Here is a 25,558-nt window from a genome sequence, read left to right as displayed (position 1 = left end):
GGTAAGTGGATCTGTGTGTATCCTGGTGGGTCAATGAAACCCTATCACGGGGACGTGGTGGTGATGGTGAAGTGTCTAAACCAACTGTCACTGAATTTACCCTACGGTACCAAGCTAGGGGCCTTAGTTAATGCCCAAAAGGTGCTTATGATTTCATGTGCAATAAGTGAACCTCCTAGTTCTATTAGAGTGGTTTCAAGTTCTAAGGTCATTGGTTTGGTTCAGTGGGGTCATTCTTTAAAAATTGACCCCCTAGAGATCCTACAAACTAGGGTCATTGGTTCCCAAGCATTAGGATCATGGTGTGCCATCTGACTCCTCCCCTAGGGGCATTAAAATCCCACGCCTCATTTTGTACATGTGTCTGTGTGTGGCCTCTTTGCTTGCCTTGTGGCACGTAGGTGTCACCCCTGGAAGCCCCTAGAGCCCTTCCTTTCCCTTCCTTGCTGTTTTGAATCTTCTCCCCTACCAGAGCAGCCTCATTTTGAAGATGGTGGATTTTCGCAGCCTCCCTCTTGCTGGCTGAAGTCAATTTTCAAGCTTTCTTCGCGACAGTTCTCCTCCCCTTGGTGCTCTCTGCTACTGGCATGCTTCTTGGACCTGGACGCCTCCATTCTGGGCCACTTTTGGAGCTTTTCTCGACTTTCTTCACGACAAAAGTCTTTCTTTCTTGATTCTGAAGCCATATTCTTGGGCATCTCTCTTCCTGCTCCTGCCTGGTGCAAGGCGCACTGAAAACGGAGTTGTTGGTGGGCTGGAAGCACCATTCTGGTGGTCGTAATCATGGTGGATCTGTTTCAGCTTGCTGAACACTCTCTTTCTTGATATTTTCTTGTGCTGGAAGTCACTCATAGGCAGCTCCCGCCTACCAGAGTTTGTTGTCTGCTATTCAACCTACTTCTGGCGCTGTTCCGGACTGAAACAAGCTCTTTCTGTTGGCTGGATTCTCATTTTCTCTTTCTGCTCTATGCTGCCATTCTTGCTGAGTTTCTTCAAGGTTGGATACCCTGCCGTTGGCCCGGGAGAGGATTGGGGCACTGGTTGTGATACTCTCTTCCTGAAGGTGCAGTGGCTAGCCTTGGGCTCAGTAATGGCTTGGATATATGTGAATGCATTGCTTGGCATGCTGTCAGGTTGTTCTACTTGTGTTATGCATGACTACTGAAAGGAACCAAGAGAATAGCACTAGGAGCTAGGTCACTAGCATAGCCACGGGTTGGCATTGTACTGGGTTGCATCTACGGGTGAGCTCTTAAAGGGAGTCCCTTTGTATTTGAGCTAACCAGTTATTAAATAAATAACGCAAGGTGTGCCAAGTGTTGGGGCCAACAGGTGTCACTGTTCATGCTTTTGAGTAGGGGCATTCTAGCCTCCCTTGTCTTAAATGGTTCAATGATGCTATTCAGTGTAGTCATATGCTCTGAGTTTTGTTTGTGGACAATGGCAATGTTTCAAGTTGGCTGTATTTCAGATTTGTGAGATAGTAGAGTCAGATACACTACCCTTTGTCAATCAAAGGCCGTTTACAGTGGTTCCGTTGCCGGGACCCTCATCAAATCATCCAAAGGAGTCCCTGGGCAGCTTGGGTAGAGAAAGCATTTGCTGATTTTGGTACAGCCATCCATTGTTTTTGGATATGGAGCATATAAGGCTTGATTATGATGCAGACTCAGAGTCTGAGCCAGAGCCACAGATAAGGGGAGCACACCCCGGAATAAGAGTGCAAGATGCAGCCCATGAAGGGCAGAATGTTCAGGTTGATGCATTGGGGCAGCCAGCTCCACAAGTGCAAAATCATGTGGGTACACTTGCATTGGGTGTTGACCCAAGTGTACAGCCAAATGCTATGGCAGTAATGCAAACACAGATGGCTTTTGTGTTGCAAGTTTTGAGTCAGCTCACTCAAAGTTTTGCTGAGATTGTGCATAATCCAGCTTTGATGCCGAGGGCAGACAGGCACAACCCATTCAGGGTCCACAGATGCATGTGGGACAGCCACTACCAGAGCCACCAACACCAGTGGTACAGCCACTTGCAGTGCCACAGAGGCAGGGACCAAATGGGAATGAGCATGGTAGCAATGCTCAGAATGTGCAGCAAGGGCAGCAAGCCCAACCACAGTATGTGGTTCAGTCTACACACTTTGGAGGAGGATGCATATTTCAGGCCATGACCTCACAGCCAGCCCCAAATTCTTTGTATGATAATGTGGGGATACAGCTTGGACTGCAGGGAGGCAGTCCCATGGTGTCATACACTCAGCCAGTACCACCTGTGCCTCCAAACCCAGCTGAGGGGGGTGTTCTTCAAGCTCCAGAAGGACCCCAAGGACAGCAGCCTCTTTATTTGCAGCCCCCTAGCTATGATCAGTTGAAGCCCAAGCTCAAGATGAAGGATTACAAGGAAGGGGGGGCAGCAGTGAAGTTTGAGACCTTCAATGGTCATGCAGATAGGATGAAGGCTCTTACTTTCTTGCAGCAATTTGACTTGGCTTTCTCTAGAGGATACTTCAGAGAGTCCTCGAAAATCAAGAAGGCAGCCACATTCCTTAAGGGTAATGCCATGCAGTGGTGGTCTAACCTTCTCCTTCATGCCAAACACCTGCTACATGGGTTGAATTTAAGAAGGCATTCTCAGCCGCATGGCTCACCACTACTTTTGAAGTGGATGTCATGACTCAGTGGCATAACTTGAATGCTCGGGAATGCAAGAATCTAGAAGATTACAGCAAGAAGTTTTGGGATGCGCTTCTACCTGTGAGCTCTTACAGAACAGTCCCCATTTCAAAGCAAGCTGAAAAGTATTGTTGTGGTCTTTCCAAAGAGTTGAGGGACTATTGCACCAAGACACACATTTCCAGCATGTCACAGTTGATAGAGAATGCCAACACAGCTTACTCACTCATGCAGGGCAGAGTCTCAGGTTTCAAAAGCAACTTCAAGGAGGAGCCAAAGAAACCACAGCAAGATGGAAAAGTCCCTCTTAAATCAAAGTTTGTGGCAGGACAAAGGAGAAAACAACAGCCCTCTTCTCTCACTCTTGAAGAGAGGAATAAGTTGTTTGCTGAAGCGCCCAAATGATCCCCTAGTCATAATCCAAATCCTATAGGTGCCAAAGGAGGCAAGCTCTCAAAACCGTATCAAATGCTTTACGGAAATCCACAAAGCAACAGTGAACCCTCTGCTTCAGTGCCCTCGCCTCCTCAATGATACACCTGAGCGTGAGAATGTTCTCTCAGCTTCTTGCGTAGGCATTCAATTTCAGTGTCTTGTATCTTGCATATTTCCTTGAGTGTTGATATGCAAGCCTTGACACTCGGGTCTTCTATCTTCTCCGCCTTTGTCCAAATGAGGCTATACTTCCGGTCCTTCTCACCTCTTGTTTTCTGATCTGGTGAGCTCTCTTTTGTCCCCATATTGGCAGCCTTTCTTGATCCTATAATCTTCTTGGAGTGTTTTTTTTTTGCAAGTACAGATTCGGTGCAGACTGCAAAAGTTGAGGAGGGAGGCCTTGAGGTCTTGAGGGGCTGGCCACCAAGGTCAGCCTCGATGACTAGCAACCTGAGGCTGCCTCACAAGCAGCACACAGCTACTAGGGGCCACGGGGCCCCCTATGGCGCTGGTGGCACAAGTAGCAGTCCGTGGGGCTGCTTGGGGGCCTCGTGGCTCACACAGGTGCCCCCGGTACAACAGCGACAGGCATCACACAAAGAAGGGGGGCTGAGAAGCCCCTGCAATGGCTGGAGGGCTCCCGCAACGCCCGCGACAGCTTGGAGGGGCAGACGGAGCCCCTGCGACAGCGAGCAGGGTGGAGGCACGCAGCAAGGGTGGCGAGGGGGTGAGCAGGGAGCAGCGAGCAAGGCGGGTGGAGGCGGAGAGCAAGGGTGGCAGGGGGTGAGCAGCTAGCGTGGAGGGGAGCATGGCGGGGAGCAGCAGAGGCAGCAGCAGCAGCATGGCAGGGAGCAGCATAGGGAGCAAGGCGGGGAGAGCGCAGGAAGCATGGCGGGGAGCAAGGAGCAGAGAGAGAGAGAGAGAGAGAGAGAGAACCTCACACGTGACACATCACAATGAGAGGGAGAGAAAGAAACAAGAGAACTGCACGTGATCTCTAGCATGCCCTCTACACCTAAGGGAAAACCTCTGCACAACAGGCTGCTCAAGAGCTCCACAAGACTGCTCAACAGCCACCAAACTAAGATGGAAAACAAGGGCCAAGGAGGGGCCTATAAACAGTCCCCCAGCCCCTCCCTACTCGGATGCCGCATGCTGGCCGACCAGCCTGCACAATGGCCAACCCACCCTCCAGCCTATGGGGCTGGCACACAGCCCTATATGAAGGCACCCCTCTCTTCCTAGGGGGCCGACCGGGCTGCCTCAATGAGGCCAGCCACACCCTATATAAGGGGCCCACCCCCCCCTATGTGAGGGCTGACTCCACAAGCCTCTGATAGAGCCGACTGACCTGTTCTCCTCCACACCCTAAAAGGGCTGCACACACAGCCATAGAGGCTGACCTCCTGCCCCGCCCAAGCCAACAACTGCACCTAGGTGGCCGACCAACAGGTCGGCCCACCTCTACTTACACATAGGCTCCCGGGGGTGCTGGACTGCTGCATATGTGCTGCCCTACAGCTGGCCACACAAGCACACCACATAGGCGCCTCCATGAGAGCTCAGAGGAACCTCTCTACCCTACTCTACCCTCCCCGGGGACGGGCACACCCACAACACAGGCCCTCACTCTTCCTAACCTAGCTTCACACTGGGCGGGCACACCTACAAGCAAGGCCCTCTCTATCTAAGGTGACATCAAGAGATGTTGACCTCCAACAGTAAAATGAAATAGAGAGGTCTCATGAGGTCCGCAACACATTGGAAGTCCGTGGGCCGGACGCGATCAAGAACAAAGTAATTACAGCTGCTCTATGTCAAGCTTCTTGCTATCTTCCGATCCTCCATTCATTGGAGGAAAAAGTCTACATGATGTGCTGCCACACAATTAGTGGCCACTATTGTCAAAACCACTATAGCAATGCATGCAAGGAAAGGCTTAGCAGCATTACCCTCGATCCATCCAACAAATAGCAAATGGCTCCTACACAGGATCAGAAAAGGTGGGATTCACGTGATGCACTAGCACTTTCAACTATCTCTCTTTCTGTCAAAAGATTTATCATTCCGCACATTTGGTCATGCAAGACCTCGAAGGCAGCTTGGGATATTTTGGAGGGTATGTTTACAGCCCGCAATGATGCTAGGGTCTCAGTTGACTCATACTCATATGGATGAGGGTGACTCTACGTCTGAGCACCTTACTAAACTCCAAGATTTGAGAGAGCAATTTTTGAATATTGATGAGATCATTCCAGATTCAGAGATGGTCACTACCACTCTGAATTCTCTTCTTGAGTCTTATCTTGGCTTTCACACCTCATTGAATTTGTCGTTGAGGGGGGGTGGCAACCCTCTCACTTTTCATGAGTTGATAGGACTTTTGTTGCAGAAAGAACAAACCAGAAAGAACATGGCTTCACGAGCTGGTGAACATGTGATGCTTTCGAAATTCAAGCCCAAAGGGAAGGGACAGCATAAGCAGCATGCAAATCAGCCTTCACATCAGCATGAAGCTGATTCTGGACAGTCTTCTCACAAGGCTAAGAATGATGCAGAGAAGCCCAAGAGAAAGGGTGTTTGTCATTATTGCAAGAAGCCGGGTCACTACATCGGGGAATGCAAGAAAATAATTGCCAAGGAAAAGAAAAAGGATTCTGGTATTGCTGCCACAGATTCAGCTCCTCATGCACATGATGGTGGTGATGCTTCAGCCAACTTAGTGGAAGAAGAGTATGAAGCTGATTCTGGACAGCCTTCTCACAAGGCTAAGAATGATGCGGAGAAGCCCAAGAGAAAGGGTGTTTGTCATTATTGCAAGAAGCCGGGTCACTACATCGGGGAATGCAAGAAAAGAATTGCCAAGGAAAAGAAAAAGGATTCTGGTATGGCTGTCACAGATTCAGCTCCTCATGCACATGATGGTGGTGATGCTTCAACCAACTTAGTGGAAGAAGAGTATGCCTTTCTGTCTTGCAATCTTGATTTTCAGGTGGTTGCTCCAGATATTACAGCCACCTCTGAGGATGACTCTTATGCTTTTCTGACTTGCAGTTATGATCCTTCTAAGGATTCGTGTGCTTTCAATGTCAATGAGACATTGAATAATTGGTACTTTGATAGTGGTGCCACCAAACATATCACTTTCAAGAAGTGTTTGTTTGATTCTCTGCGTCCATCACCCGCTGGAAAAAGGGTGTCTTGTGCCAATGATTCTTCTTATTCCGTTCGTGGCATTGGTGAGATTGTACTTACAGCCACAGATGGCACAAATTTCAGAATTCATGATGTGCTTTATGTACCTGAAATCAAGAAGAATTTGCTTTCAGTTTCCTCTCTAAATAAAAGAGGATTTCAGGTTGTCTTTGAAGATGACAAGTGTGTAGTCCGAGATAGGGAAGATGACTATGCCTTGAGACTATCCGGAAAGCTGTTTCGTGGTCTTTTTCAGCTTGATGTTTTTGAAGAAAGACCAGATGATGCACTTGCAGACTGCAGTTTGTGTTAAGCATTTTCGATACTTTGTTGCCAAGGTTGAGAATGAAACGGGCCTCATGGTTCAGATTCTACGCACAGATAGAGGGGGGGAGTATATGTCTCATGAATTTGAGGCTTATTTGAAAGAGGGCATCACACATCAGCTTACAGTGAGGCTTACCCCTCAGCAAAATGGCAAAAAGCTGAGCAAAAAAATCGAACTCTAGTGGAGATGGATAGATGCATGCTTACAAGCAAAAAGTTGCCTCACCGGTTTTGGCTTGAAGGTCTCATGTGTGCCAACTATGTTTTGAATCGGGCTCCCACTAAGGCTTTGAGAACAAAAACTCCTTATGAAGTTTGGCATGGCAGAAAGCCTTCGGTGGATCATTTTTGTGTCTTTGCATGTGTTGCCTATGCCCATGTGCATGTTGAGTTCCGACATAAGCTGTCCAACAAGGCAATTAAGTGCATATTTGTTGGGTATAGTGCAGAGAGCAAAGGTTACGTCCCCACAATCTTGCTTCACGCAAGGTTTTTGTTAGCAGAGATGTCATCTTTTCAGAAAATTCAGCACATACACAAGCTGAATTTAATGTGTCCGCTTCTTCTACATCAGATGATGTTTTTGAAGGTATATTACCTCTTGCTTTGGGATCTCCAGCTGATATGCCTTTTGAAATTCAGGATATACAGCCAGCCCCTCCTGTTCCACATGCCCCGATTCAGCCCCAGGCTGATCCCGTTCCTCCACAGGCAGTGGACAATGCGGTTAGACAGGAAAGGACAGAAATTCAGGCTGCCAAATCAGTTCCTCATTGGCTGCTCCAAACTCTGAAGGAGAGTAAGCTTGATGCTCCTTTGCCTGGTAAAACTCGAAGTGCATCCAAACATGAAGAAGGGTCACATTTAGTGGATTCAGTTTTTATTGGTGCACACTAGGATGAAGAAGAACCTGACTCTTTTGAGGAGGCTCAGGATAATGTGCATTGGATGAATGCCATGAAGGATGAGTTGCAGTCCATTGATAAGAATCAAACTTGGAATATTGTGGATTTGCCACCAGGAATTAATGCCGTAGGTACCAAATGGGTTTTCAAGGTCAAACGAAAGCCACGTGGGTCTATTGATAGGTACAAGGCAAGGCTGGTTACCAAAGGTTATGCTCAGAAAAAGGGCATTGATTATGAGGAGACTTTTGCTCCTACTTCCAGGATGACTACTATCAGGTCAGTGATTGCAATGGCTGCACATTTTGATTGGCATGTACATCAGTTGAATATAAAAACAGCTTTCCTTAATGGAGACTTGTTGAAAGAGGTTTATGTGAAGCAACCTTCCGGTTTTGAGGTGTCAAGTGCAGCCCAGAAAATATGCAAGCTGAATAAGGCTTTGTATGGGCTGAAACAAGCTCCACGAGCTTGGTATTCTAAGATTGATGTCTTTCTGATGACCAGTAAGGGTTCCGTGTAACTATGCGGGAACCAGCTAACTCTACTTGTAAGCCCCCCATACGAGGAGAAGGCATTTTCAATGAATGAAATGAGGGGAGAATGAATGAAGAAGGAAGACTACATGCTGCTCACAGGTTCTAATGAATGAATAATTACGGATTTCAAGGCTGAGTTGAGAGCCACATTTGATATGTCAGAGTTGGGCATGCTTCATTTCTATTTGGGGATCCAGTTCATATGTGGCATCATTGTGTCTCAATCCAAGTATGTGCAAAAGCTTTTGGCAAGCTATAAAACGCATTTTCCATTACTTGCAAGGCACTAAGTCTTATGGCTTGATGTTTCCCAGGGGGGGTGACTTGCAGATGCGTGCTTACGGTGACTCCAATTGGACTCGAGATTATGACACAAGGCAGTCCACTAGTGTAATTGTTTCTTTTTGGGTGATGCTTGCATTTCTTGGTTGAGCAAGAAACAGTCTACAAGGCTACCTCCTCATGTGAAGCTGAGTACAGGGCAGCTTTCACAGCAGCAGTTGAGTGTGTTTGGCTGCGTCATTTAGTGGCTGATCTTCATCTAGAATTGGAGGGTCCTTCTCCTATTCTCACTGATAGTCAGAGTGCTATTGCAGTTGCCAAGAATCATGTGTTTCATGCTAGCACGAAGCACATTGAGGTTCACTATCATTATGTCAGAGAGAAGTTGCATGCAGGGGAGATCAGTATGATATATGTCTCCACACATGACAATGTTGCAAACATCTTCACCAAAGCACTTCCACGTGAGAAGTTTGAGGCATTCCGCAATGCTCTCAACTTATATCCTTTTGGTGATTGATCTTTTCCTTATACATCATCACATTGGCACTGCAGGGGGTGTTGGAATTATTGCCATAATTCATGGCAGTGACCAATGTATGACTACTAAATGGGTTAGGGGCACTTTTCCCTCATTAGAGGTTTTTCCCCCTAACCGCAATTAGGATACCCAACTAAAGTTAGTAGTTAGTGGTTGGGTTAGTTAGGGTTTTGTCACTTTAACAAAACCCCTAGTTTTGTATGTTGTTTACTATCTCTTACAATACAACTTACGTTGCTCTCCTTCCGGTTCATGCTCTTGCTCACCCTGCTCACATCCTTTGCTCATAGGAACTCCATGCAAGTGCAAAGCAGGCGCTCCAACTGCCCACATGTTGACATGTAGATGCCGACATCGAATAGAGTCTAGTACCCATCATCATTGTATGCATGATGAGTAATCTTTATGGATCGCCACCATGGCAGCTGCTAGTAGTTTGTGATGCATATGTGATGCAATGTGTAAGTGCTCACTTGCTGTGAGTTGTGACCATTCCCCCTTTCTCTATTATGCATCTTCCATCTACATAGGTAGAATATTCATATTCTAAGGCACATTATGAGAGAAACATTTATCATTTTTTACCAAAAAGATTCTCCTACTATCTACCGGGTACCTCTAGATCTCTAAGCCCCTCTGCTCCACCTCGAGTGTATGTAGACTCGCTGTCCAAAGATCTCAGCACCTTTTTGCACTGGTACAAAGTAAGCTAAGTCTGCAACACCTCTTGCCCTCCTTTGCCTCCTAGATGAAGGCCCAAAGATGAGGCACTTGCTGCTCCTTCTACTCCTCTGCTTGCTGTGATGCATAACTAAGGCACATTTATAGGGCCCAACGTCCCCTTCAAACGGATCAACCAGCCCGCTTGCTGGCCAACTTTATTGCCCTCCAACCAACCCATCGACCCCCTTTTTATGGGACCTCAGTAACACACGGAGATGTCACCAAGAACAATTCTTCGACTACCACATTAGTCATAGCTTTTGTTTCACTATCCGAATCTGAGTCGAACTACTCCTTGTTCTTTTGACCCGCCTTTTCTTTCTGCAATCCTTTGCAAAATGGCATGGCTCATTGCAATAGAAGCACTACTTCTTCTGCTTCCTCTTCTTACTGGAAGTGTCCGCTTCATCTCCATAATCATCCTTCTTGGGCTAGCCACTACTAGGTGCTTAGAAACACGGTGAAGGGAGAGAGAGAGAGAGAGAGAGAGAGAGAGTTAGGGTGTGAGGAACTAATGCTCAAATGAAGACATGAAGAAAGGCTTTCATTCATTCATCAAGTATATCAAGACAAGTGAAGTACAAGCCTTATATAGGCTACTCGAGTCCCATGATGACACGTGGCACTCACACATAGACTAGTACTAGATCACCTAGTAATACACACCAACACACTCTTCGACTATGATATCTCCAACACCCCCCTTTAGAGCAAAGAGTGTGAGACCCAACACACAAAGAGTAGACCGATCCCCCCTCCACCGCAATACTGCAAAGAGCAAGTCCAACTATCCAACACCTCCCGTGTGATAGTGACTTCTCAGTCAGCTTGCGACCGGCAAGGACAAACCATCACTCGTCACCCCCCCTTACTCTGAACTGGGTGGTCAATACCATCAACCAAAGTAAAACACAATACAATCATTTTTGGGGAACAACCCAGGGTAGAGTACCTCTTATTGACTCCAAATACATTCAATTTAGAGAGACAACTCAAGGTTGAGAACCTTTCTGTGACTCAACACAAACACACATAGCATAGGGCCTAGAAAGCCCAACCCTGGTCAAATGGATCCTCGTCATCAAGAGAGAGGCCATGAACCTCTGCTGTAGCTGCATGTATCTCCTCCAAGGCCTCTTCAGGTTCAGCTTCGTCTTCAGTCAAAAGATTGGCATGATGCTTCTCTTGTTCCAGTGCTTTCTTCTTGAAGAAATGGGCTTCAATGTGTCCTTTCCTCTTGCAAAACCTGCAAATAATGTTCTTGTTGGTCTTCCATTTGCTTGTGGAAGCAAATGCATGATCAATAGGAGAGGCAAGAGCGGCTTCCTTATTTTGACGATCCTTCTCAATGAGGAGGGCCACCATATGATCAAACGTGGTAGTGGCAAGACGAAGGATCAAAAGAGTGTGCTCAAAGCGAGAAATGCCATGCATACTCTTCATAAGGACGGCCATCTTATCTTCATCATCAGGGACACTCTTCAAACTTTAGAGTTGTTGAACAAGAGATTGAAACCAGGCTAGATGATCACTCAACTCATCACTCTCTTCCATCTTCAGATCATAAAATTTGGGCTTCAAAAAGACTTTAGAGTTGGTGATTTTATTACCAAAGAAGGCCTCGAGGCGACTCCAAATCTGCTTAGTTGTTGACTTGAAATCCACATGATGAATGAGAGAGTCAGGTAAGCAAAGACCAATGAGGGCAATAGCCTTAGCATTATGCTGCTTCCAAATCTTTTCATGTTGTTGATCAAGTAACTCAACCTGGTCATCCCCTCAACAGCATCCCAAACTCCTTCACGCATAAGCAGCAATTGCATCTTGGTTTGCCAGGTGGGAAAGCCTTCCCCCTTGAACTTCTCAACGAGAAGGGAACTTGAAGACAAGGAAGTCATGATTGAAGAGGACTTTCTAAAGGCGGGCAGCAGCCTCGAAATGAAGTAGGACAGCTCCAAAAATACTTCGAAGTGCAACAGCAGCCTTCAAATAACCAAGTCGGCTGGAATATGGTCCAAACAGCAGCAAAGAAACTCCGAAATAGTGAGGCAGCTGCAGCAAATGCTCCAGAATGCAATGAAACTCCCACGTGTGAAAGCGGCTACAACAAATGGATGATAACAGCTCCGAACCAGCTTGTAAAGGTTATATGAAGCCAAAAAAACCAGCAGCAGATGGTCTCTAAGGAGTCGCCAATGCAAAAGGAGCCCAAGAGAAAGGATTTCCGGCGAGAACATGACTTAAAAATGCCTTGGGTACCTGCAACTAGGGCTGGAGCCTTGGGAAGTGAGCCGACCAGCAAGCAATAAGGCTGCCAAGAGCCTAGTTACAGCTCCAAGAGAGCTTAGATGAAGGCGGCTATGAAGACAGCAAGGAATGAAGAGGCGCAATGAGCTAGCTAGAAGCGGAAATGAACAAGGGTCGAGATGAAGCAAGGCTGAGGCGGCTGCATGCTGCAGGAAGAAGAGCTGAAGCAGAATTAGGGTTAGGGCAAGAGTGACGAATTAGGGTTAGGGCAGCTATGGAAGGTGGTTCTAATACCATGTTAGAAACATGGTGAAGGGGGGGAGGGGGGGGGAGAGAGAGAGAGAGAGAGAGAGAGAGAGAGAGAGAGAGAGGGTGTGAGGAAGTAATGCTCAAATGAAGACATGAAGAAAGGCTTTCATTCATTCATCAAGTATATCAAGACAAGTTAAGTACAAGCATTATATAGGCTACTCACACAAACTAGCACCTAGTGCATATGGAATAAGTCCCATGATGACACTGTTAGAAAAGAGGAGGGAATGAATCACTCAATCCTCCACCCAAGATCTCTCCAACTCTTACACACTCAACTTAGATAGATGATCACAGATGCGACAAAAAACACACTCAGAAATAACAGCAAATGTAGATGGAGAGAGAGAGTATATTCATCCACCGGATGGTGGGCAGAAAATGGCACCAAGGTAGCAATACAAATCACAGCAGGGTGCTAGAGAAAACTGATGAACTCTCTCTCACAAAACTGTCCCAGATCTGAGTGCTGAACACAGCCTTGAAGAAGGGCTTTCTGTATTGCACCGGATGCTGGGCTGAATGCAGAAGTGGGCCTTTTATAGGCTCTGCCCAAGCCCCTTCAAATGACCGACCAGCAGGGTCGGTTACCCTGTCTGGTGGCCGACCATAGGGGCCCCATAAACCGACCAGGGTTGGCCCTGATTGGGCCGACTTGGCCAGCCACAGGCCCCTATATAAGGGTGCCCTAGGCGACCAGTTTGTGCTGCTGCGACCAGCCCGTGTGTTGGTCGCCTATTTTTACCATGCGATTCTCCCTCCGATGCCGACCTGGGTCTCTCCCCAGCCCTCCTACCTCTCACTGCCCCTTGTGAGGGGGAAGAGAGAGCACTCAGGAAGGGATAAGGAGACACCAAAAAGTGGTGGAGCAAAAGCTACTCCAGCTTATTCCTCTATCATATATATATGAGTATACATGGGCACTGTACAAGTGGGTGGGCACACTGCCCTTTACCCCAACAACCTCCCACTTAAAGGCAGTGTGCCTTTAAGGGAGTATAGTACACATATAATACAATCAGCCATAGGCTGAAAAACAAGATGACCACACCGTCATCCTATGCCCATCGGCACTTTACAATGTGCAAAGTGCATAGAGGATAAGCTGCTAGCAGACATTAGATTTGCAGGATAGAAAATGACAAGCTATAGATGCCTGTCAACCAAGATCTCATGCCAGATCTCACTGGGAGAGTGAACTCTCACCACCACGTGCTCCTGTGCTAAGTCCATAGCACCTGAACTGTCACTGTGTAAAGAAAATGTCTCTGTACCACCTGTGACCATAAGCACATGTCTTACAATAGACCTCTACTGGTCTACCCAACCTACATCACCTGCATGCTGCTCCTGGAAGCATAAGGACCTGATGTCCACAACCGCTTCCCTACTGCCAAAATCTGCCATAATCATGCTACCAACTCCCACTGCAACGCATCCCTGTCCATAAGGAACCATATCGCAAGTAATCTCAGAAGGATAGCAACCTCCTGAATACTGAGATCATAACCTGTCTCATTGCGCATCACATCCTGAGCTCTCATAACGGTATCAAACCTATGAAGCCAAGCTCGAGGGGATTGCTTCTGGCCATGAAGGCACTTACGAAGCAAACATATCAATGATTCCTGCCCATGCGCAATATGACCCGAGTCAATAACTACAGAAACCACATCTGTCCTGGCATAACCAGCCAATGGATCATACCGGGCATCATTAGCCAAGGTATCCTCCTCACCATGCATAGCCTCATCCTCATCTGCAAGAGGCACTCCGCATCCTGGGAGTAAACTGTAACTGTCCATAGAAGATGCATCAACAATCTCCATAGGAGTATAAACCTGTGGAATACTCGAGACATCTGATCGTCTCTGACCAAAATCAGGAAGTAATCGTGGCTGTCCCAACTTTATAACTTGCTCACCGTGGGAAAAACCTCCCACTCCAAGGGATATGGGCTGCCCCTACAAAGAATTCGGAGGTATCAGTGCACTTACACCCTCTTGGAATACCACTCTCCTGCTATCCATAGTCCTGGGCTGTCTAAACATAGCATCCTCTCTGAAATAGACATTATGGCTGCGTATCAACTCTCTAGTTGAAGAATCCCATAACCTGTAGTCCCTACTAGACTCACTGTATCCAAGGAAGATACACCTCCTCGACCGGGAACCATGAGCATAAGCCTCGCAGCCAAACACACGTAAATGCTCATAACATGGTCCCTTGCCTGTCAAGAAGTCAAATGGCACTCTACCATTCAGAGATCTCCTGAGTGACCTGTTAAGCAAGTATGCAGCTGTCTTACATGCCTCAACCCAATAGCATTCGGTAAGACCTGCATACCGTAGCATGCTACCCATCCTGTCCAATAGAATCCGATTTATGCCTTCTGCTAAGGCATCGTGAGCAGAAAGATGAGGAGTGGTCAACACCCTCCTGATACCAAGTGTATCACATAGATGCTGAAATCTAGAAGAGGTAAACTCTGCATCACCATCAGTCATCAAGCTCAATAGCTTCTTTCTTGACTGATTTTCAGCATTACCCAAGAAGCGCTGAAATGTATCATATACATCATGCTTCTGCCGAATCGGATAGAACCATATGTACTTTGTAGCAACATCAATAAATGTCACAAAGTAAGAGCCACCACCCAGTGAAACGGTAGGCATAGGCCCACAAACTGCACTATGAACCAACTGCAATGGCTCTAACATACCTCTCACTGACTGTCTTCCTCACAAAAGAGGATCCTAACTGCTGACCATCATCACAATCATGACATAAAATTTGAGAGACATCCATAACAGGAATGTATCTCAATGTTGTAAGGGCTTCCATACCTGCAGTAGACATATGTCCAAGTCTGGCATACCATAAACTAGCTGATGGCTGCTTACTAATCATAAGCATCTTATCCTGGACACCTGATACATGCAATGCATAAGAAAATCCAACCCGTGATCCCCTAGCCATAACCAGATTGCCTCTAGCAATCTTCCATGCATGATCACCCAAAGAGACATGATAACCTACCTCAACCAACTGTCCAGTACTGATCTTGCTCGTAGCAAGTCCTGGTATATGTCTAACCCTCTGTAGAACAAGAATAGAGCCACTAGGCATAACAAGGTGGATATCCCCATAACCATAGACATCCATAGAATGATCAATGCCCATCAAACCACTCTCCACAATGCATTCCTGATATGCACTGAACCATGACCTATGAGGGGTCATATGACATGAAGCACATGGATCTAACATCCAATCACCAAGAATGGGTACATCAGTGGCCAAGAAGGAGGTGTCAGACATAGACAAAAGAATGCCTTCATCACTGCTACTGTCAGTGGAAACCGTCAGTGGAAACCCTGGCATCCATGCCTTGAAGCTCAACATGCTTCTTCTCCTTCTTCTTGTCATTCTTAACCTTGCTCTTCTTCTTGTATTTTCTCAGCCATTTCCAGCAATACTTTTTCATGTGGCCATACTTTCCACAATAGAAACATCTAACACAAGTCCGAGAGCTAGACTTGCTCCTGGAATTCCCCCTTGAACATGACCTGTTTCTACCAATTGATCGACCTTTGGAGTGCATATCAAGGCTGTATTTCAGCCCATCAGGACATTTCAGCCCATCATGCTGTAACATAATACTATCATGGTCATACATCCGGCATATACGAGTATAAAACTCATATGCATGGTAGTCTACACCCTGTACACCATCCTGTACCTGCAAGTAGACTGACTTCGAGAGTGATGCTTGAATGATAGAGCATGCTTGCTCATCCATGTCATCCCAATCACTCTGTTTAATGCTATTAGGCTTGACACCTTTGCATTGAATGGGCTTATGCTGCCTCTTTTGCACTAACACATCATAAATCTGCTCTTTCCAATACTGAAAGTTTGATCCATCCAACCTCTCAATATCAAAGAGGGCACTACCAGCTGTAGATGCCATATCTGTGGCACAATAGGTCACAACCAAAGAGTAGTATAGTGCAATAGGCAACCCAAATGACAAAAAATATAGTGTTGTCTAGACCAATCAGGTCTCCAAATAAATTGGCTGATCCAATGCTCAAAAGCACTCAGCCATAAAGAGGCATAAACAAGAATATATGCAGCTCAGTAACCTGCCAATGCTTGGCAATCCAAGTAAGAAATGCACTAAACCAAATGAGCAATGCCTGCTCAACCAATGGCAATAGGAGCCCAGCTCAACTATCCATAAACATCAGTGCGGCATCCACCAATGCAAATCCATAATGCATCGAAATGGCATTTACTGCATCACAAATGCATCACCTCAAGTGTGCAATCCTTTGGCAACAAAATCAAGCATTCACCACTTGCCAAATGTGCCAAAGTGACTTGCCAAAATGCCAATAATGCCCTTGGACTGAAGTGAGATCCCAATCACTTTCTGTAATTTACTGTGAGTTCCCAATTCACTGTTGTGCAAGAGAAATTCCTACAACAATACCTCACAGCCACTTTGGGCAAAATAACACGCTGTCCCTGTTTTTGAGCAGCGATATCTTTTCACTGAAAGACCGGATGCCAAAGCTGTAAACAGCAAAGTTGTAGCTGGTAGAAAGATCTACAACTTGTCAGTTGACCTCAAGAGCAAAATCCTTGTGGATTCTCAGATATTCTCACCTGAAAAACAGCTTCCTGCACATTGGTCACAGATAGACAGTAGACTGCAACTTTTTGTGGTTTTGCAGAGGCTGTAACTCTTGCAGCTTATACCGGACCTTCCAAAAGCAAAGTTGTAGTATGTTCTGTAAACTACAACTTTCCAGTTCGGCACAAAGTGCAATTCCGCACCAGGAAAGAGATATTCAGTCCTGAAAACGACTGTTTTGTCATAAAAACAGTAACAGCAGCTTCCTTGTATGTTTGCTGCCCTTTACAGCACTCATCTGCTCCAGCAAAAAACAGCCCCAAAAAATGGTCAAAATACATCCAGCAGATCACCCCGTATGTCAACTGCAACACCAGCAAAATGGCAAGTACAATGCCCAACCAAATTAGTGCAAAGTGACTATCAATGTCATTGAACTCAGCATCAAGACACCTCACAAATGTTACCAAGGCTGTATTTTCTGCTCAACCTTGAGACCTCTCACAGCATGTGAGGAATGATGCATCCAAAATGTGTCAATTGACAACCAAAATGGCATCCAAATGGCATGTACCACTATATCATTTGTGCATCCAAGTAAGCGACAATATCATGCATCCGTTGTACCCTTGTGACATCTGCAAAAAGAAAAATGGCATTGTACTTGTGCTGTCACTGTCTTTAAACAGCAATATCTTTTGATCCAAAAATTGGATCAACTTGCGTCCAACAGCAAAGTTGTAGTGTTTTGAAGGATCTACAACTCTCTAGTTGAACGCAGCGGCAGATTCTGCACAGGTGAAAAGATATACAGTCTGCAAAATGGCTGTCTGCACACTGATCACGAACTGTCCCTATTTTGGACAGTAAATAACTCTGTACTGTAAACTCGGATGACCGTGCTGTCAACAGAGAAAACGTAGCCCTTCCAAAGTTCTCCGACTCCTCTATTGGGCACCGAGCCTAAATCCTTATGGATTTGCAAATACTTGCTGTCGAAAATGGCATTCTGCTCACTTTTACTGTCTGAAATACTGTCAGATTTCTAGACTAAAAACAAAGAACTCACTCTTTTTCTCCAAAGTGGATGTTGTTGCTATCACTAGGCTGCTCTTCCTTTGCTCACGGGAAGGAGAAGGGTATGGAGAGAAAGAGACTCCTATCTACTCCATCTAAGAGCTCGCAGGGGCTCACGAGCCATCTGCAGCAGCTGCATCTACAAAGAGCTTCCCTACAGCCCTCTCCAAACAACGCTCTCCAATGAAGGCTCAGCCTCAAGAGTGCATCGCTCAAAGCTCCAGCCTTAGCAGCAGCAGCAAGCCTAAACGGTGCTTTTACGACCGAGCTCCAAGACACAAGCTGCCTCTAAGACTCATACGACAGCTTCCAACGATATCCACTCGTGAGTTGCGAAACACCAATGTCAACGATCTCCAGCAAGTATCTACGAAGCAATGCCTCCATCAACGAGGCAATGAAGCTCCCAAATGATGTCTTCTCCAACCACTTCTACTCACGGCTCTTCTCCTCGAGCTCCCGGAGCTCAGATCAGCAAATAAGCATAGCTATGGCTGCCCCGTCTTCTCCACGAGAGACATCGATCCAAAGCTCCTTCAATGCTCGATTCGCACACACCACAAGCCCTTGTGAAGATCCCCGCAGATCGAACACCACGACCTGCTCTGATACCAGTTGAGGGGGAAGAGAGAGCACTCAGGAAGGGATAAGGAGACACCAAAAAGTGGTGGAGCAAAAGCTACTCCAGCTTATTCCTCTATCATATATATATGAGTATACATGGGCACTGTACAAGTGGGTGGGCACACTGCCCTTTACCCCAACACCTTGTCCCCTCAAATCGGGGGCTCACAAGTGGGCACAGTGAGATTCTAACACCCCCCCTCAATGTCACAACTGTGGGCCAATCCCCATACGTCTGATGAGGTGCTCCATCTGTTCTCGAGGAAGTGCCTTCGTGAAGAGGTCGGGCAAGTTGTCGGCGGTCGGGCAGTACATGAGCTCGATCACGTCGTCAACGATGAGCTCTCGAACAAAGTGGTAATGAACTTCGATGTGCTTGGTCCGCGCATGGAACACTGGATTCTTGGCAATGGCTATGCAACTCTGATTGTCGCACATCAGCACTCTTACGTCCTCCTGACTCACGTCCATGTCCTCCAGAATCCACCTCAACCACAGTGTCTCACAAGCTGCTATACATGCGGCTCTGTACTCTGCCTCGGTAGATGAAAGGGCCACTGTGGGTTGCTTCTTACTCAGCCAAGAGATGGCACCAGATGCAAGTAAGAAGCAATACCTTGTTGTTGATCTTCTCGTGTCAGCATCACCCGCCCAATCACTGTCACAGAACCCGCCTAGTTCGATGCCTTTAGTGTAGGTGATCCCATAGGTGCAAGTACCCTTTAGATACCTCAGCACCCGTAAACCTGCATCCCAATGACTCTTCCTGGGAGAAGCAGAGAACTGGCATAGTAGCCCAACTGCATAACAAATATCAGGTCGAGTATTGGTAAGGTAAAGCAAGCTTCCTACCAATTGTCGGTACAAAGGAGTATCGACCGGCTGAGATGTGTCGTGAACACTTAGCTTGAGTCCGACCTTCATGGGAGTTATTGCTGTCCTGCAATCCTCCATCTGGAATCCCTTCAGAAGTTCTCTGCAGTATTTCTCCTGTGAAATGAAGATCCTGTCTTTGGCCTGCTTCACTTCTATCCCAAGGAAGTAGTGTAATAACCCAAGGTCAGTCATCTCAAACTCAATCATGAGTAGCTCCTTGACCTGGGAAATCTTCTTGACATGGTCACCTGTCAAGATAAGATCATCAACATAGAGGATGAGTACCAATCGCAACCCCTTCTCAATGAACAAGTAGAGGTTTGCCTCAAAAGGGCCCGACTCTTCTGAAAGAATGATTCTATCCTTTGGTACCAAGCTCTGGGGGCCTGTTTCAGCCCGTATAACGCCTTCCTCAACCTACAGACTTTTAATGGGGACCCTGGATCTTGAAAGCCCTGTGGCTGCTCTACGTACACCTCCTCCTCCAGGGTTCCATTAAGGAATGCGGACTTCACGTCCATTTAAAAAATAGGCCAATGGAATTGGGCAGCAACAGCAATCATTGTCCGGATAGTAACCACGTGAGCTGTGGGAGCAAAAGTTTCATCAAAATCCATGCCTTCAGTCTGAGCAAAACCTTTGACCACTAATCTTGTTTTGTACTTATCCAAGCTGCCGTCGGATTTGAATTTAAGTTTGTATACCCACTTAGTGCCGATGACTTTCTATCGCGGGGGCCTGGCCACTAAGTCCCAGGTATTGTTCTTCAGGATAGCATCCATCTCTGCCTGCATGGCCCTTCGCCTCCTCAAAGGACCTTGGCTCTTCAAGCTGAGCCACCAACGCAAAGTTCACAAATGGGGTCTGCTTAAGACGTTGGGACCGACACAATCCGGAACTGCTACTCTCACGTATATCGGTGCCCCGAGAGTCTTCCAATGTTCTTAGGTACCATTGGGGCAACATCTTCTCCTTCTCAGTGGGAGGAGGAACTGGAAATGCTTCTGGAACATCCTGCTCTTCCTCAGTACCTTGTGGAACATCAGCTTCCGATTTCTCCACCTCTTGGATGGTCAACCTGGGGCGGGGTGGGTTTGCGGATTGAACAATCTCCTCCTCCTCAATCTGAGGCTCCTCTTGGGGTTCAGGTTCCTTTTCCTCGAAGATGACATCCTGTGACTTTTTAGCCAAGCAATACACCCAGGTCATTCTACTGAAATCATCCACAAAAAGAAGTGAGTACCTGGATCCTGCCCACGATGCTGTAGACATTGGGCCACAAATGTCGGCATGAACCAACTCAAGGGTTTGCTAGTCCGAATCGAGGCCTCTTGTGGGAACTTGTCCTTGTGCTGCTTGCCTTCTAGACAAGCCCTACAGACACCATCATTGCCTATAATGGGTGGAAGTCCATCCACCATCTTCGACTTTGACATTTCAGCCAAGGTTCCATAGCTGACGTGACCGAAGCGCTCATGCCAAAGTTTGGACTTTACGTTGTCTCCATGAACCAACATTGCACTGAGGCGGTACAATCCGTTTTCTTCGACTCCTTGGGCCACCATCTGTCCATTTGCTTTGGATGTCACGGTGACCTTGCCGTCCTCAAAGAGAACTGACATGTTCTTCTTGTCCATCTGACTCACAGACAGTAAGTTCTTGCAAAGGTTGGGTACATAAAGTACTCCAAAGATATCCTTCTCCTCCCCCGGTCGTAATGAAAGGAATGCCACCAATGCCCTTCACAAGACATGTCCGGCTATCCCCGACAGAAACTTTAGAATCCGAGTGTGTTCTTTCCATGGTTTTGAACCAAGTCTTTCTGTTAGACATGTGCTTTGAAGCTCCGCTGTCAACATACCAACCCTCTTTTCCTTCACTGACTACATACGCTGAACAATGTTCACTGATTAAAAACAACTGTCCTCTCGTCACATTGGCAGAATCATTCTTAGGCTCTTCTTTGATCCTGACTTCTTTCTTCCACTTTTGATCCGCCTTCTTCTTTCGGCATTCTTTGGCGGAGTGGCCAAGCTTTTCACAGTAAAAGCACTTCATTTTCTTCTTTCGGTCTGCGTCCTCTGACTTCTTGAATTCATTTGACTTGCCTTTTCCAGGCTTGTCTTTGGCCACTAATGCCAATTCGTCGGTTTGCATAAAGAGTTTCTCTCGAGCCTCCTCCTGAAGCAGTAGTGAGCCAAGCTCCTCAAAGGTGAGTGGCTTAGTCCGTTGACCCGTAGTGACCGTAGTCACAAAACTTTTGAAACTCCGTGGCAACTTGTGGAGTGTGATCAACGTCAATTGCCTCGAGCCCACCTTCTGACCAACCGCTGCGGGCTGGTCCCGCATGACTTTCACCTTTGTCAGATGGTCATGCACAGTATCACCCTCGTTCATATCAAGATTATAAAGTTGATGCTGAAGAGTAATTTCTTTCATCTTTAGAATTCTATGAACTCTCCCAGGCCTATACCATGGCAACCATTGCCACAGTCAATATATAACCCTATGGTAAAGATGCAAAACGCCAATTGGTGGGTGTTATACAAAGCTCCCAATGAGTTTCAAGCTCCCAACAAGTTGGCGGATGTTATACAGAACTCCAAACGAGTTTCAAGCTTGTTGGTAACTCCATCAAGCTTGTACTTACTACCAAGTGTCCTCAACCACGAACACTGTAGAAAGTTCCTATAGGCCACGCACTTGAGTCTAAATCCACTCCTCATGGAAATATCACTCAAAGCTACTTTTCATGGAGATCTACATGCAGCCTCATGGGCAAAGTCAATAATTTCTCCACTTGAGAACATAGTCAATAGATCTAAGAAGTCTTTGATGTACTCTTTTGTATACCGGTCACGATAAAAGCAAAGCCAACAAAATCCTGGTGCTTTTGATCATAAGACTATGTTTTTCCACACACGTAAAAACCAGAACGAAAACGATAATGCACTCTACATCAATTAAGCTTCATAAATTGTAGCTTGCAAGAAAGCCAAAATCAAATCTGCAACCATAAAAGGGGCCTTGCACTTTTTTCTATTCTGGATAGAGGCAAAGGGCCAATTTAGTTTTTAGAGAAAAGGGAGGGTGAGGAGAGGGTTCAAAGTAGGTTGTTTCATCCACCCATTAACGCAACCAAGAGCAATGGCTTCAAATAACTAGCCTCATCAACAACGATTTATAGGAACCCAGGGTCTAAATTGCATGCTGTACCCTATGGAAAGACATCGATTGTTCCAACTCACTCCATGGAAAGACAATCGAAATTTAATTATGGCAATTCAAATAAGTAAGGGAACAGGGATTGTTCCATCCACACACTCAAGCAATAAAGAATATAGTCTCCAAAAGTAATATCTTCACCAACAGCGACAAAATATTGAATTGCATGATTTATCCATGGGAAGATACTAGCTGTTCTAAATTCAACCCTTATCACTTCAACAACTTACTTGTCCTTGAATCCCGAGCTTCATAGCTTGTAGTGCATCCAAAATCACACCACGCACTGGACAACCTAGTAGGTACGCTGCAACATGTGGAGATAACCAATATTAAATTAAGTTCCCTGAAGCTCTTCGACACATTGTACAGACATTGAACAAACATAGAGAAAGAGGAAACACCATTGCCTTCTTTACACTTTAAAAAAATAGAAGAGTCTCTCTCTTTATTACCAGCCCTATTCCCACCCCCCTCGCCTTCCTTCTCAGCTCCTTGCCTCCCTTCCCAGCTCTCCTGTCTCTTTTCCCTCTAGTCCCCAACCCCCCACCTCCCTTCCTAGCTCCCCCGCCTCTATTCCCAGCCCGCTCTCATGCTCCCACCCCCCCTTCCCAACTCCCCACCTCCCTTCCCAGCTCCCCCATCTCCCTTTCCTCTACTCCCCACCCCTACCTCCCTTCCCAGATCCCCCCCCTCTTCCTAGCCCCCTCGGCTCTGTCCCCAATCCCTTGCCTCTCTGCCCTAGCCTTTACTCCTAGCCACACGCCTCTCTCCCAAGCCCCTCGCCACTGCTCACCAATCCCTCGCCTCTCTCCCAGACCCTGCTTTTGTCCACAGGCCCCCCACCTCTACTCATCCATCTCTACTATGGATCTAGGCCATGCCTCCCATCTAAACCTGCCTACTCCATCACAACCTCCTCATTGTTGCTGATGCAGCCTCTACCACTGGCCCCCCACATTTTCTCGATGGTGAGTTGAGAGCCTAGCAGTACGGATAAATGGACTCCCCCCCCCCCCAACCCCCTTTATCCTTCGATTAGGGGTCTAGAACTGTCTCTCATGGCTAGGGATGCAAAGAAGGACAAGGGGAGGGTGGAGAAGCCCAAAGAAAGAAAGAAAGTTTATTAAAGTCTTCGGAAGACCGATGGGTCTATGAGACTGTGAAAAACCTGATACAATGAGCTGTGGTAGTGGAGCTACTAAATGAGCATCCACACCAATGTAGAATGCAAAAAAATGCAAAATAGCAGTACTAAGTCCTAAGTACAACATAGTCATGTCGATAGTCAACTATATGTATCAATCTCAGCATCAACATCGACATCATACATAATCATCATCATCATCATCATCAACAACAGCAGCACATCAGGATGGATGAGGCAGTGGAGGTATGAGGCCAGCAATAGAGCATTGTCGGCCCCTCAAGGGTGCAGTCCTGGTACGTCTCCTGGTCGTAGCTCTGCGTCTAACCAGGGCCACTGTGACCCCCGTCGGTCGGGCACATACCCTAAACAAGGGGGGGATGTCCCCAAGTATGATATGTGTATCAACCTCTGTCTGAGCTGTCAGGTCACAAGCTCCAGGTCACGGTCATGCCAAGGTCTCGTCTCGTGGGGGTCTATGTGATCTGGCTGAAAGAACTCTGTGATAGAGCTCTGAGAGGTATCAATCGAGGAAGAAGTCTGCTCCTGTCTTCGTGCTTAGAGTATCCTCTCACGGTGTCTAAGCATCTCATGAATGAAACCAACTAAACACCACTGGTCTGGGTAGGAGAGGAAACAAGCCAAAACCCCATAACTATCTCTGGAGAGGCAGTAGAAACGCCCTTAGATCTCATCGTAAACGGGACACCTGAAGATGAAATGCTCCTCTGTCTCAACCTCTTGCATGTCACACAGTGTGCATATGCACCTCTCCCTAGGTAACCGCTCTGCTCTGCCACTCTCGATACAAAGTCTGTGTGAAGAGACCCGAAACTACCCAAGAGAGATCCTCAATGAGTGGGGTAGGTGAATCTGCGTGTATCTTGGTGGATCAATGAAACCCTCCGCTGTGATATGTAAAAACTGATCTCTGTAGAAGCCCAGCTTCACTATAAGATCACTCGGGCCCAACCAGGTTCGGAATGTGTATAGCTATAGTAGATCCTCACAGATAACCTACTTGACCTCGTGTGATAGGAGGGGAGAGAACGGAGCATCCATGTTGTACTGGAATGGAGATAATCTGTCCATGTGGAGCCCGACTCCCGCAAACCATCTCTCTGTGCGTGCATACCAGCACCTCTGGTCTCCCCCTGTTGCAAGTGCCATAGAAGAGGACAGTGCTAGCCATGGTATCCTGCTACGCCTGGAGGTGTAATCCCCATACTCCCTGACTCGGTATAGATATGTAATGACCTGAAATGCAGCATCTAGCTATAATGGGGGTGACCTAAACTCCGCCCGAATCATCTGGTGAGGAACGGATGGCTTACCACGAATCATCCGTGATAACATGAGAGCCTGTAGCCACTCCACCCTGGCCTACTCTATATCCGACAAGTCTGGCCCCCAACATGGACTGCCATACATCCCTGCTGGGTGGACCAAGGAGTCAAAAAGCAACCCTTTGGTCCGTGGATCCTGAAAGTGAGAACGGAAGCACTGCCTCTCTAGTCTAGCCAGTGAAGATGGGTCCAGAAAAAACGACCCCAAGATAAGTGTATGATGAAACTATCTCAACAGGGGATCCATCAAATGCGAACTACTCCTCGCGCATGACAGCTCGAGATGGATTGAAGATCATAACCTTGGTTTTACCCAAGTTGACCTTCAAATCATGAGACTCACAGAAGGACTGTAGTGCGTCAAGGTGTCTCTGGAGCCCCTCTATTGAGAAAGACAAGAGAGCCACGTCATCTGTGTAAAGCAATATCCGGATCAGCGT

At 46.8% G+C, this 25,558-nt stretch overlaps 1 protein-coding gene across 1 annotated transcript in view; it reads right to left on the bottom strand.

Annotated features, from left to right (window-relative positions):
• LOC147891518 (ATP-dependent zinc metalloprotease) overlaps window positions 1-25,558 on the bottom strand; it is a 45,470-nt gene that overhangs the window by 7,490 nt on the left and 12,422 nt on the right. The window contains exon 4 of the mRNA XM_087388334.1: window positions 22,856-22,932. Within this exon, the coding sequence (XP_087244460.1) occupies window positions 22,856-22,932 (77 nt within the window). The remainder of the gene's footprint in view (window positions 1-22,855; window positions 22,933-25,558) is intronic.

This window comes from Dipteris shenzhenensis, chromosome 17 (assembly GCF_047967505.1).
Source record: "Dipteris shenzhenensis isolate YYH24624 ecotype China chromosome 17, Dip_SZ_1.0, whole genome shotgun sequence".
Lineage (NCBI taxonomy): Eukaryota > Viridiplantae > Streptophyta > Polypodiopsida > Gleicheniales > Dipteridaceae > Dipteris > Dipteris shenzhenensis.
This window is presented reverse-complemented; position numbering and strand designations above follow the sequence as displayed.